The following is a 13,513-nucleotide window of genomic DNA, read 5'->3' on the forward strand; positions in this document are numbered from 1 at the left end:
GCTAGAGCAATTAGCAGCTGTAAACTCCCAACCGGACTTCTCTTGCCACATTAAATGGAAAAAAACAGCGCGATCGTAAAGAGGATACTACAATCTTCTCATTCCTTTTTCAGTAGTGCATGAGCCTCTCAGCAGGCCAAGATTGCAAAGCCACATCATGCAATTTAGGGCACATTGTGCTTAGATTTCAAGGATTTGAAAAAAGGCAGTGTCAACATGAGAACGCCTGCTTTGTCACACCATCGATCGTATATCTACAAAACTATTGCAAAATCACACAAACCCTGAAAAACTGACAAAGTTATTAAAGTGTCAAATCAAACGGATTAAAAAAATAATTCATAACCTCTCTGAATTCACAAGGGCATTTTATTCTATACCCTAAGGCCCACTGGGTAAAATACAATTTGACAACGGAGGAAATATACTCCATTTCACTTCCAAAAAATGAATAAGTGGCATTGAAACCCAGTCACTTTTGGCATCAGCTGCCGAATTCCTGACAATTCTTGATAACATGAGAAAACGTTTATCATTCAAACACCGTACTGGAGAGGGAAGGCCCAGCCCTGAGTGCATCAAAGCCGAGGCTGATACTTTATGTTAAGTGATATTGTTGCCTTCACTTTACTTAAAATGTTGTAGGTGGTTAATGCCTCGCTCCTGTTGAACTAGAATGGGCACCGTTCACCGATATTGGACTTTGCGTGGTTAATATTCTCAGCTAATAATTTCCTTTCATTTTACCTAAATAATCTGTTGTGGACCAGAGACAGAAAGACATTTGTTCTCTATGTTAAAGTCCACATTAAAACAAAGAAAAAAGAACCATTCATCATTATTTCTGAAATGATCGTTGCTTTTCATGCGGTTGTTCCTTCATTCAAAGTCTGCTGTTTCTCTGAAATTGAGAGACCAGGTTCAGGACCTGTTCGGAAGCTTCTATGTGCTTGGTGCGCAGGTATCGCTCACTATTGCTGCTGGTATCGTCGATGAAGTAGCGATAGTTCACCATCATCCCGCAGGAAGCCGTCACCCCCCGCGGGCTCGTGTCTGCCATCCAGTTTATCCGCCACAGTACAGCTCCATTCTGAAGATGGAAATTTGCAACTGGATTCAAGGCAAAGCCGCGGAGCTTTTCTCCATATAAATACCAGGCGCACAGTCTCATTAGAGGTGACTCGAGGGCTTTAATTAGGCTTTCTGACCTGATCCATTCATTACTCGCAATTAGACGCTTTAGTGTCTCAGTGATGGGCTCACCAGTAATGGCTGAGATTTCCTTGAATTCTGACTCAGTGAATAGCTCGCTTCCGCCCACTTCCTTCTTAAGCGATGCCAGGACACCCAGTAACCACTTGGTGAACCCCGGGATAGGTGAAAGACTCGAGAATTCTTTGAGATGAGAAAACTCCGCCTAAAAAATAAAAAATAATGTTGAATTGTTTTGAAACCCTTGGGTCGCAAACATGCTTTTTAAACACGCCTGAATAAATAACATTAAAACAGAACGATAATGACAAAAAACTTAGCTGCAAAAAACCTTATTTGTGACACATGTGACAGAGATATTGGTGAATTCTATTAAGTTAAAACGTATATTCTAACACATTAAGGATCTCTACAATACATATGTGGATACAAAGTCGGTGTTGATAGGCCTAGTGTCACGTTAAATGAATTAATAACAGTGTTCCCTTATCATAAGTGGGAATTCATCTACAGTATTCATGATATTGACATTTGTTACAAAAATATGTCTGCTTAACTGCAAAGATGATGGGAGAGGAACTAAATGGTGGGCACAATTAAAGTAAGTGCCCACATCCCTAGAGCATGCTCCCATGTGAATACAGAGTTCAAAAGAACAGTTTACTACTGACTACTGCTGATCTGGAAACATTTTAAAATATTTCGCAGAATAACTCTGCCCTTTCCCTTTAGCTCATAATTTCTTGCAATTTAGGAATTGCATGCATCCCCTCAAACAAGCCAAGTCCCAAGCATACTACCTTTTCTCATCTAATTATATCTGTCTCTTAATGCAAAATATAGTGAAAAAGGCACTACAGAAATAAAAGCAGCACTCACCACCAGGGGTAGCTCCTCCGTTAAGGCGGAGGACCGTCGCCCAGCTGGATTGTGGGGAAAGGAAAAATAAAATTATAATATCGCTACGTTATTATCATTTTATTTTTCCTGGGAGAAGGGGCAGGGCTGGATGGAAGGGGGCCGGAAGAGGGCTATGTGCACCATAGACTATGTTTCAAAGTCTGAACATAGACTGTTGTGTTGAGCCAGCCAAACAGATATGCGCACTTTGCATGTTCTCTACCCGGCTCTATTGCACAGCCAAGTGGAGACCATGCCCAGGCTCCCACTCTCAGTCTGAGCGTCGAAGTGGGCCGCCCAGACCAATCATGACGCTGCTGTTGCTGGTGACAGCAGCATCATGATTGGCTGGGAGCCTGGAAACAGGAAGAGGAGGACGGAGGGAAGACGAATGCATTTCCCCAACAGGTAAGCTTTTTTTCTTCTATTTTTTCACCCTGACCCCCGCCACCTCTTTTGAGTGGCAGCCGCCACTGCTCACCACTCGAAGCTTACTAGAAAGAAGCCTCACAATATGTGTTAGTACATTGGAAGAGTTGAATGGGATGCTGCTTGGCACCTGCTGGTGTCAGTGTGTATGTAAACATTTCTAAAGTGAGAATCTACACCAGTCAAGGATCCATCAAAGACAACAAAAATACAAGAAAGTTAAAACTCCCGAAAAATAGGAATTTGGTTAAGCCACCCTGGACCAATATTCTCAGCAAGGTGAGTAGGTTTTACACATCTGAACTTCGCACTGTGAAACCATTTCCCTCCCTTAAAACGAGGGAGGACTAGGAAGCCTAAATTCCCAGATCACAGATAATACTTAGTCATTTTATTTCTCAAATACATCTGTGCTCTTTCAAGCAGAATTGTGTGTATAAGACCACACATTTTAGATTGTAGCTTGGCATCCCATAGGGTTCAAGGTAGTAAATATATTTCATACATGGCAACAGTTAAGAAATGGAAAGTGGGAGATAAAAAAAAATATATATTCTTAAAACCTTATTTCCCCCATTGACTTCTACTGAAGGAAAGGCAAGTTTAGACGGGAATTGGGTCTATTAGCATGTATGATATTTGTGTATATAAGATTTTGAAAAAATGCACTTACAACTCACAAAATAACAAACATCTCTTGACGTAAGGTAGCCTGATGTATTTACCAGGATGTAATTAATCCCAGTGAAAACACATCCAGTGATACAACTGACAATTCCTTTTGCACATTCCCTGTCACTGTAATTTGATCTTCTAAAAATGATTCTTTGTCTACTAAGTATAGTGTAATATTGTTGGAACTTTGTCAGAAATAAAAGTATTTGGTGGTGAAATGTTAAGCTTCTGCGGGCTGTCATTTGGCCTACTGCCAGCCACTTGTGTTTCATAGAGGGTGATACACAGGCTAATTTCCAACACAATGAGCTGATGGCTCGTGAAATACCATGACGAAAGGTTAAGGAGAGACTTTTAAAATCTCAAAGGAAAATGGGCTAACGTTAAGGCTGGGCAAATGTAAAGTCAAGGTTGTGTTATTTTGTAAAATAGACTGATTGTAAAGAGGTGAAGACCAAATATATTTTGCTAAGGACAGTACCAGAAACACCAAAACAGATGGGTATAAATCAAGTCTTGTCATTTTTAAGATTGAAGGAATTATATTAAAAATTATTTGAAAACATTTAGCATGTTAGCAACTGATGAATGTCAAATAGGTATAAAAGCAGTTATCACTCAGAAAGAATGAAGACAACCATACAACTACTGCTTTTGCGCCAGGTTGTTATAGGTAGTGAGTTGTGAGAAAAGGAATTGGCAGTGCGCTGTGTGGGAGTTACTTTATGATGTTTCTTTAGGAAAGTGAGTTCATAGTTCAGACAGATCATAAAATGTTCAGGGAGGTGCTGGCATATGAATGACCTTTATAAGGATAATCCTAATCTTTGGGACTTTATCATTACAAGAGCATTTAATGCAGCCAATGGCGCTTCTATCACAGTCTCCTGGTCCCATCGAATCATTATCTCTATGAGTAAGAAGGGCAACAGAAGTGACCCAAAATGCTACTGTCCAGTTTCTTTAATTGGATGATAGCAAGGGTTGCAGATGGGTTTTTAATGGTGAGGATTTGGTGTGGGATGAGAATAAAGCTATTTCTCGGACTTTCAGTGTGGCTTTAGGGAAGGACTTGGAAAAATAGAACAATGTTGTAATCTTTATCTGGTAATCACAAATATACTATGTTTAATAAGGCCTCCATCCACTTAGTCCTTGTGGATTTAGGCTTGGCTTTTAACTGAGGTAATGGATCACACTTCTCGTCCTCTCCTTGCTAACATACATTTAATGCAGGGATCTTATCATTTTATGCCATCTACATCAAGACCTGTCAGATAGGATCCACTATGAGCCCAATAGGGAGGGTAGAGGGTCTTCCAAATTAGTTAGGAGCATCCGGCAGGGCTGTGTCCTGGCTCCAAACCTTTTTATACTGACCATCAACGACCCAGACATTATTTTGGCTGGATGGGTAGGGCAAACCATGCAAGAGTGCTAGACTCATTCGGGCTTTCCATTCAGCAGATGATATCCTAATTCTGATGCATACGGCTAATGGTTGAAAAATTATTCTAAATGTCCTTGTTTCTTATATGGGTGATAAGGATTTAAGCACACATGTAACTAAATCTATTATGGCTTTGAGGCTCAAATAAACCAAAAACAGAACTTTATCTGTTGGCACTTACACAATAACCAAGGAGCAGGTTCCTTCATTATTGGTGAGTGTGTTTGATAACTCATGTCATTGGCTCCTGCATATATCCTTGAGGAGGAAATGTTTTGTACAATCTCAGGCCTGTATGTTCTTCTCTACCTTTAGACTGGGGGAAAAAATTCCCATAGCCATATGATTACCTTATACAACATTAAGTCTTTCTCATCTGTCTGCTATGGAGTAGGTGTTTAGTGTTATACTGATTTCCACTTCCTTCAGATAGAGAAGAACCGATTTTGCAGGTGGTTGTTAGCAGTGCCACCTAGCTTGCCACATTTATCATGCCACAAATAACTTGGGCTTTCATACCAACATGATAGATTTGAATGATCTCTTGCATTATGAATATTTACCTGGGCCAATCCTGCTGCCAATTTAAACTGACAAAAAATAAAAGCGTTCAATTACAGATATATGTGTGAGATCAAACTGGCTGAAATAATTTAAATCATCATATATCAAGCCAGGTATGTCTCAATGCTTTATAACCCCAGATTCAATTGTTACTGTAAGGATAAATGCTGGGTGAAAATACTTTTCAACAGATTTGCAGTTCTCACAAAGAATCACTGGAAATACTCGAATCTATCATTTCCATTTGCAGATCTCTGACAACATAGAACCTTGTCTCTTTCTAGTGGTTTATGATTCAGCAGTGGTATTTATTCGAAGTGTTTGTATTGTGTATAGTTCACTTCCAATTATCTTAATCGTGGGGGTGAGTTCATATTTGTTTGTCCATGTGATCTCACCTCCCATCAGACTACTGTGCCCGTTATGCTCTTTTGTGAAATTCATATACTTCCTAGACAGAGATATGTGGTTGCGCCATTTTAGTTTTTGTAAATGTTCTCAATGTAGACAGGCCTTTCTCTTTTCACAACTTCTGAATTGATTGTTATGTTTTTCAATGGGTCACTTTTATGCGCTGCTATTAGGCTGTGAGGTAAGCACATGATCTAATCAATCGTTTTAACATCACTATTGTTTATATTTAAAAAAGTAGTAGGAGCTGTTGATGACTTTATGTTTCTTTTTAACCAAATAAAGAATACTGATTGATTGAAATGTGAAGGGTTATAGAGGGCACTCTAGGAGGACATGTACAGAGGTATATCACTTACATGGACGTACAGCAGAAGTGAGGTTCATATGTGAAGGAAAAAACATAGTAGCTGATAGTCAAGATTAGGTGAAGAGGAAAAGAAGAGAGTGTCTTTAACATACAGGTTATGGCCAATAATGCCATTCAGAGAGAAGAATGATTGGAATGGAGTTAAAAGGTTACAAAGCAGGAAAAGTAAAACAATGGTTGGAGCAACAATGGCCTATTACCAAGGATAGACACATGAACGTCAATTCACCTACATACCAGGGGTAGCAGAAGTGATGTCACACACTATTTAACCTTTACTTTCACTCACACAGACATGCTTACATATACCCACGCATTCACCCATACACAATCTCTCTGTCTCACATAAACATACTCACCCGCACGCATGCTGCGAACAGCATACATTTAAAAGCATTTTTTTACCTCTGCTCCCTGGGACAGTTATATTCTAGCCAATTATACTCCATTCTTCATTATTACACTACGAGAAAATGCAGCGTTATTCACCATTAGTGTAATGAAAAATAGAAAACAAGAAAAGTGGAGCCCCAGCTGACGTCAATAATGACAAGCTGCCTATTTGTTACTAGCACTGATTTTGCTCCCTCTAAGGTCAGGGGTCGCAAAAGCAGTGCAAGGAGTGGAAAGGGGCAAGCCAGGGGTCGCGACTGCGACCCCTGGCTAGTCGCGACCCCTGGCAACTACTAAATGACGTCCATGGATGGGAGCATATTAGGTTTTGGATGGTAAGGGAAGAACTAAGGTTTAAAAATTGATTTGTACTAATGTACTGGTGGCCAAGAGTGGATCTAGGGATAGAGACGACAGTAAGAAAGTGGCAGGAATGTGTACGCAGTGATAAGTCTTTGTGAGTGAGAAACTCCACCAGCACCAATATGCAAGGATTACTCAAGGTGTCTTGAGAAAGAGCCAGCTTGGACAGCATAGATCCATTTCAAGGAAACATACACAATCCCAAATTAACTTTGGGCTTATGAGATCATGTTTGTACTTCTACATCTACTGTAATTAGGTTTTTGGGAGAGATTATCTAGAGAAGAACAGCACTGTAGACAAAGTGGTTTCTCTCTCTTACCCCACGACGAATGTCATGGTGGACAGATTGGATAGAATGTTGAAAGAAGGAATACAGATTGGCATGAATGAAGACAGTGATAGAAGGTGACATCTAGAGGAGAAAGTAACAGAGTAAGGTAAGGTGATACATAAGGGTAGAGAAAGGTCTTGCATCTCATGGGCAAAGGGCCTGCTACTATGTTGGGTATTAAGGGGAAGGAAAGCAAACACAACGTTATGCTCAGTGTGGATGAATAGGATTGAGATAACTGGTGACATGGCAAAGTGATGGGAGGGAGAGTGGAAAGGCTGTGCAAGAGAGAGCCCAGGGTAGATTAAACATTAAAATGTGTGGAAAAGATGAAAACATAGGTAAAAGAAGACTGGGTTTGCTTAACATTGCCGAGATCCCTGGCTAATGGCAAGAGTGATATTTCTGAAACAATTAAAGCAAATGATAAACTGTCTAAATCGAATGGGAGGGTATGGAACATGCAAAGAGTGGTCCTACAACACAAACCGAGATAAGAATGAAAGGTGGGGAGAGGAAAAGTCCTGCAACACAACACAAACAGAGATAAGAATGAAAGGTGGAGAGAGAAAAAGTGTCAGGAGAGAAATGAGTGAAGTGATGAGAAGAAAGTCAAGTATGAGTAGCACGAGTGAGAGACAAATAATTTTATGATTATGAGATGTGATCTTTTTTTGAGTAGGTGACCATTATATGCAAGCAAGATTGTTGGGAAAATCTGTACACAGTCGCTCATGAGAGTATCACAGTTCGATCCTGGTACCAGGTCAACAATTAAGTGAAGGCAAAGAAGGTTTTATGGCAGTGGTGAAGCTCATGGGAAAGCTGTTTAGTGCAGAGTAGAAAGCTGCTGTGTAATTCTGCTTGGGATATGGCTGCATGGCAAGCTAAATGCTGAAGATAACATAGGGCCCCTATAACAGCAGTCTTCTCAGCTGGCAATCCCAAGCGAAACTAACTGTAGAAATATACAAACAATACCAAAACAAAAATAAGCTTTGGTGAGACTCATTCAAAATTAATATGCATATAAATGCTTCAAGCCACAAAAGAATGAAACGCAATAGTTTTTTAAATCAATCACTTTGTTGCCATTCATTGACAGAAATACACTTGGATGAATGCCTACTACATCATATTCTAGACAGTTAAGTATTATATTTAGTCTAACGAAGAATTATGATGATGCAAAACAATTACAACAAATGTCATCATACTACAAAATACTCCAGTTTCCCAAATCTAAAAAACAATTTTCTTTATCTTACTAATCATTCCATATTCATGCTAGACTCGGACCAGACTTGAATCCTTGGAGTCAACAGTAATACTTTGGAAGTATCACTCTAAATTGTTGAAATCAGATTAAATTGATTGTGTGGCTATCTCTTCTCATTTGAGTTAATGGGAATATAGTACCAGAGTAAACTATCTAGGCAGATTGAACAGTTTAACACATCTGGATGTTTTGATGTGCTAGTATCTGTAGCACCTTCAATTCTATATGGGTGGAGGTGTGTCATTGAGGGTCACCAACATTCTGGGGTTTTACTGGTATGTGTTCTGAGTCTAATATAAATGTGTATGAATGTCAAATGATTGTGAGGGAAATTGTATTCTGGATTTGGGAGACAGGGGGGTATTTTGTACTACGATTACATTTGGGCCCTCATTATGAGTGTGGCATCTCAAGACCGCCACTCTTATGATGGCGGTCGGACTGCCACAGACAGGGCGGTCTGACCGCCCTATTAGGACCGTGGTGGACCCGCCACGGTCCGACTACCGACACCACCAGAGGTTATAATCCGCCAGGGCAGCGCTCGGGGATTACGAGTCCCCATACTGCCAGCCTTTCCACTGCGGTTACACTGCCATGGAAAGGCTGGCAGAATGGGGGTGTCGGGGAGGGGGGGGCGTGCACTTCCCACTATAATGAATCCTGACTGCAGCATGGTGGGCTCAGTTAAGCACTGCTCATTAGTAACTCCAGTGGACAGCAAAGAAAAATCGACATAAGAAATGTATTAATCGGTAGTAAAGAATACACACGAAAAGCACTGGCAAAGTGGCAGCCTGCAACTGGAGTAAAACTTCTGTCCACTCTGCACAGATAACCTTTGTCAACAGTGATTCTTCTGCGGCCAAGCAGCCAACTGGCGGGTTATTATGGCAACATGCAGCGTCTTGACTAAGTCGCAAATTCAGGATGACTTCCTAATGACAGAATACTTTTCTCTAAAAGGGCAAGACCTATAACCCTAAGTATGTGTTCTGTGCTGGACCTAGGTGGCTCATGCACTATCTAATATGGCGATGGAGCAGGTGAACTACACCTCCCAGGTATGCTTACTTGGTTTGGTTAAACTTTTATAGCCGGCTCACCATAAATGTGTAGCGGTAGCCTTATTGCTAGCAAAGTGGAGGGTGGCCTTGCGCTGGGGCAAAAGATCGACACCCAAGCTTAAGCAGTCGTTTACTGACATGGCATATTGTAAAGAGCAGCTGGAAATATTTGCTGAGGAACTATCACTCCCTTCGCATCCCAGGGCTATTTGGGGCCTACTCACAGCGTACCTGCTCTCAACTGCAGACCTGGAGTAATACGTTGAAGGGTGAAGGTGGTGTCTGTCTGGCAAAGGTAGGACTGGGGCTATAGAGGTAACGTCAACGATATGATAATGTGTGTATGCTATGGCTTGCTGTAACTGCGACATGATGGCACTGTGTTTATATCATGTTGTTCTATGCTGAAAATGTCAATAAAAAGGAATATATATATATTTTTTAAAGTGTGTTCTGCGAATATCACTGAAAAAACATATAAAGTGCAGTGACAAACAACAAAACAAAGAAGAGATGTGAGATACAGTTCAACAATTTTAATTTAAATACATGCTGTACGCAGATTTTTAAAAAACTTTTAAGAACTGATAAAACAAAGCCGTTTTGCAAGGAAACGGAGAATAGAAGAGTGAAAAACACTGGAGAATGAAGCAGTTTAGTGCGAAAAAAAGAATCTCGTGTTGATTCTAATATTTTAACATTGAAAAAAATAAAACATGCCATTATAACAGAAACAAGGTTTGCCAGCAGAGGGAATTGGAACACCAGATAGTTTCCATGTGCAAGAGGCGATAGCTTAGGACCTTCATAGGCGAGGCATGTATGATTGAGGTCTTTCCATACTGTAATGTAAATTGCATGTTTTTCATGTAGTAAAAAAACATTTGCAAATCACTCTACATGGCTGCTGCAACAGCCTCAGGGAACGTTTCATTTCCAAGAAGCATCATACAAAGCAGGGCTTGATTCACATAAATGTGTTTCTAAATGGATTGTTCAACTCTTGCCAGAGGTAAAGTGGGAGTATTTCACTGCCTACATTAAAGTTGGGATTGCATTTTGTTTCTTACACAGTAAAAAAGCAACTTTCATTCCTGATGAGAGGGACTGTTGGCGGATAAAACATTTAAAATACATTTGCTTTTTTATTGTTACATCTTTTGATTGAATGTCGCAGAGAAGATATTTGCGCAGTGTTGTACCAGCGGATAACAAACTTTCAACAGTAATACCCCTCCCCATCCTCCACGTAACTGACTATCCTAAGAAGTACACCTCACTGATTTAGGTTTCGAGGCGGCCCTCAGCTCCTTGCAACACTCAAATTACGGCCCTGGGCAGTGACAGCACATACACTTTCTTATTTAGTTCATCAGATAACGTTGTTTTATCAGGAATATGCTGCGTTTTTATACTATTAGTGTAGAAATGTTCCAAACACCGGAACTGTTCTTGTAAATAATTTTTTTAACATTGTGCTACCCACCAAGTCATGTCTCAGTTTCTCCATTGCCATGAGCTGCAGTGACTTGTGAAACCATCATGCCTAGCCCGCTGCCCCTTTTTACTGCAAAGTCAGTGCTTAATTTGTACATAAAAAGGTGCCGGTGCGTGCCGAAAGCCCCATTCTTAAACACGCGGCTGCCGCAATTAAATGTGAGAACACGGAATACTAAGGCGGCTTAGTCCTGAATCCATCTAGGGCTTCTTCAATCCATGTAAAGCCACTCCCTGCCCCTTCAGCTCACTCCTCCAACTTTCTGCTTTCTCCCTTTGAGACGCTTTTTCGTTTTTCCCTTCCTCCGTCTTTCCCATATGAGGCTTTTGCTTGCAGCAAATGCTTGAGGCAGAAGAATAAGCCCTGGCCCTCAAAAACACATGCCGGTGCTCAGCACCGGAAACAACAAGCACAAATTAAGCACTGTGCCAAGTAGAGGCTTTTAGCATTTTGGATGTACCCAGCATTACCAATGTCAAAAGCCCAGGTGTCCCTATGTTCAGCAACTGAAAAGCAGCACTTTTGTGATGACCCAAATCTTGATTCCAGAATTTCTGAACTTGGAGGTGTGGCTGCGTATTGCTTAAATAGTCTATCTGTCAGCAGCGTGCCCAGGTTGCAGAGGTCGGGATGATGTTACCCTCTAAGTGTGTGAGGCAATGTGGCGCAACATTTAAAACAAGCATTTTCAATGCAACGGGTCTTGCATTTGCTCGAGTTAGAGCTATTAGCGTTGTAAAGGAAGAAAAAACGAGGCACGATCGCACTATGTAAAATGCAGCGCGATGCGTGGAAAATAAACAGATAAAGTAGTCCGGACCCCAGGCTGAAAACATCGAGCCTCGTGTGTTTTTATTAGTTTACCGGTGCTGTGTAGGTGGGCTAAACACAGGAAAAGGCTTGACGTATGCATGCCTTACACAAGTGAGAGCAAGCGGATTTTAAAAGGCAAGCCCACCAACCATTGTAAGTGACTGACGTGACATGGACGTGGTTTGAAGCCCAAAGAGAGATTACAGAATGGACGGCGAGCTTTGCGCTCGCCCATAAAAACAGTTAAAATACAGGACTGATTCAAAAAGGGAGCACGAGATCAGGAAATAAAGGAAACCATGAAGGTTTATTACACATTCAAAAGAGCAGTGCAGGAATTCTAAAAATGCAAATATGGCAGCAGTCTCATTAATATGCATACGTCATTTGCCACGAAGACCCTTCAAATACAAAATGACGCAATACTGAACAAAACGCAGGAAACAGTTCAAATATCAAAATATGCAGCAAATACAAATTCAAAGGTTTCTTTAGTATTTTTCAGCAAAGGAAATAATTGAAACTGAAAAGTTGGTATAGAAAGAGCATTATTCTAATAAGTCATAATTCATATTTAAAAAATGTCACATAAACCCTAGCATCTAAACACTAACCTACTACCTGAATATTTATGTATCCCTTCTGACCTAATGTCATCCAGTGGTGTCAGAACAAACTAGTAGCAAACAACAGAAAATAATTGTAAATGAATTCAATACAGTGTGCTAGCAGGAAGAACCTCGAAAGCATCAACAAGCATTGGCATAGCCAATAATTCTCGCCTTTGGGACCTTATAGGTATTTAGCTATGCAGCACATTAAACCTTTATCAGAAATAATCTGTGTTTGTGCATTCCTTTACACACTTGTTGCAAATAAACAGAGTAACCCAATATTCCCCACCGAACTGGGTAATCTAAACTATAAAGCACACAATTTTCATGGAGGAATCATTCGCATACAAACATTTCAGCTATAGTAAATACTATTAATGTTGTAATTAACCATAGATCAAATTCCATAAATGAATAAATCTTCAAACAGCATGTAATTTGTTTCTGGGAAAATGAAGAATTTTTATGTATTCACTAATAATATATCCATCAGCATAGCAAAGCAACAAAGAGATTTTTTGTGTTTTTATACAAATGCACTGGTGACCCCTGTAGTCCAGAATCCCTTTACATCCAAGGGACAGAAGGAGAGCACCAACTCTTCTGACTCTCCAACCACAAAAGGTTTGAATCCTATATGCAGTCTTTCAAACAATAAGAAATCACTCCTAAGGGACTGCAGCAGCTCATGCAAAAAATTGCATCATGGAGAGTATAAGGTTGATGTTTTGGTCTCCCAAGCTCAAACTGTCCATGAGATCATCCTCAGGACAATGTATCAAAGTGGATTAAATCACAATAATTGTTGCTTTCAACATCCACTTCCTTGAACAGCACTGCTTAATTCTTTTCATCCAGCACATACAACGTTAGTCAGTTACTCCAGTATAAAGAAAGGACTATGTAAGTTTAAAACAGATATGTCAACTCCTACCGGGCTCGAATCAATCATAAAGACCAATCACTTGTTTTCCCGGCAGGGGCTAATGTATGCATTGTTTGTATGTGAAGTGGATGTGTGGGTTATCACCATTTCCTCCCTTTCTGTTTCTTTCACCCTCCTTCTCTCTCCACCTCCCTCTGTCTATGTGTGCATTAGCATCATCTGGCGAAGGAGGAAGGGCCCGGCAAGTGGGGATGC

General features: G+C 40.5%; 1 protein-coding gene across 1 annotated transcript in view; it reads right to left on the reverse strand.

The window, feature by feature from the left end:
• Positions 1-351: 351 nt before the first annotated feature.
• The window catches only part of MLYCD (malonyl-CoA decarboxylase), a 471,153-nt gene continuing 457,991 nt past the window's right edge, over positions 352-13,513 (reverse strand). Inside the window, exon 5 of the mRNA XM_069216838.1 lies at positions 352-1,417. Coding sequence (XP_069072939.1) covers positions 884-1,417 — 534 coding nt within the window. The 3' untranslated portion in view covers positions 352-883. The remainder of the gene's footprint in view (positions 1,418-13,513) is intronic.

Source organism: Pleurodeles waltl, chromosome 12 (assembly GCF_031143425.1).
Source record: "Pleurodeles waltl isolate 20211129_DDA chromosome 12, aPleWal1.hap1.20221129, whole genome shotgun sequence".
NCBI classification, from domain to species: domain Eukaryota; kingdom Metazoa; phylum Chordata; class Amphibia; order Caudata; family Salamandridae; genus Pleurodeles; species Pleurodeles waltl.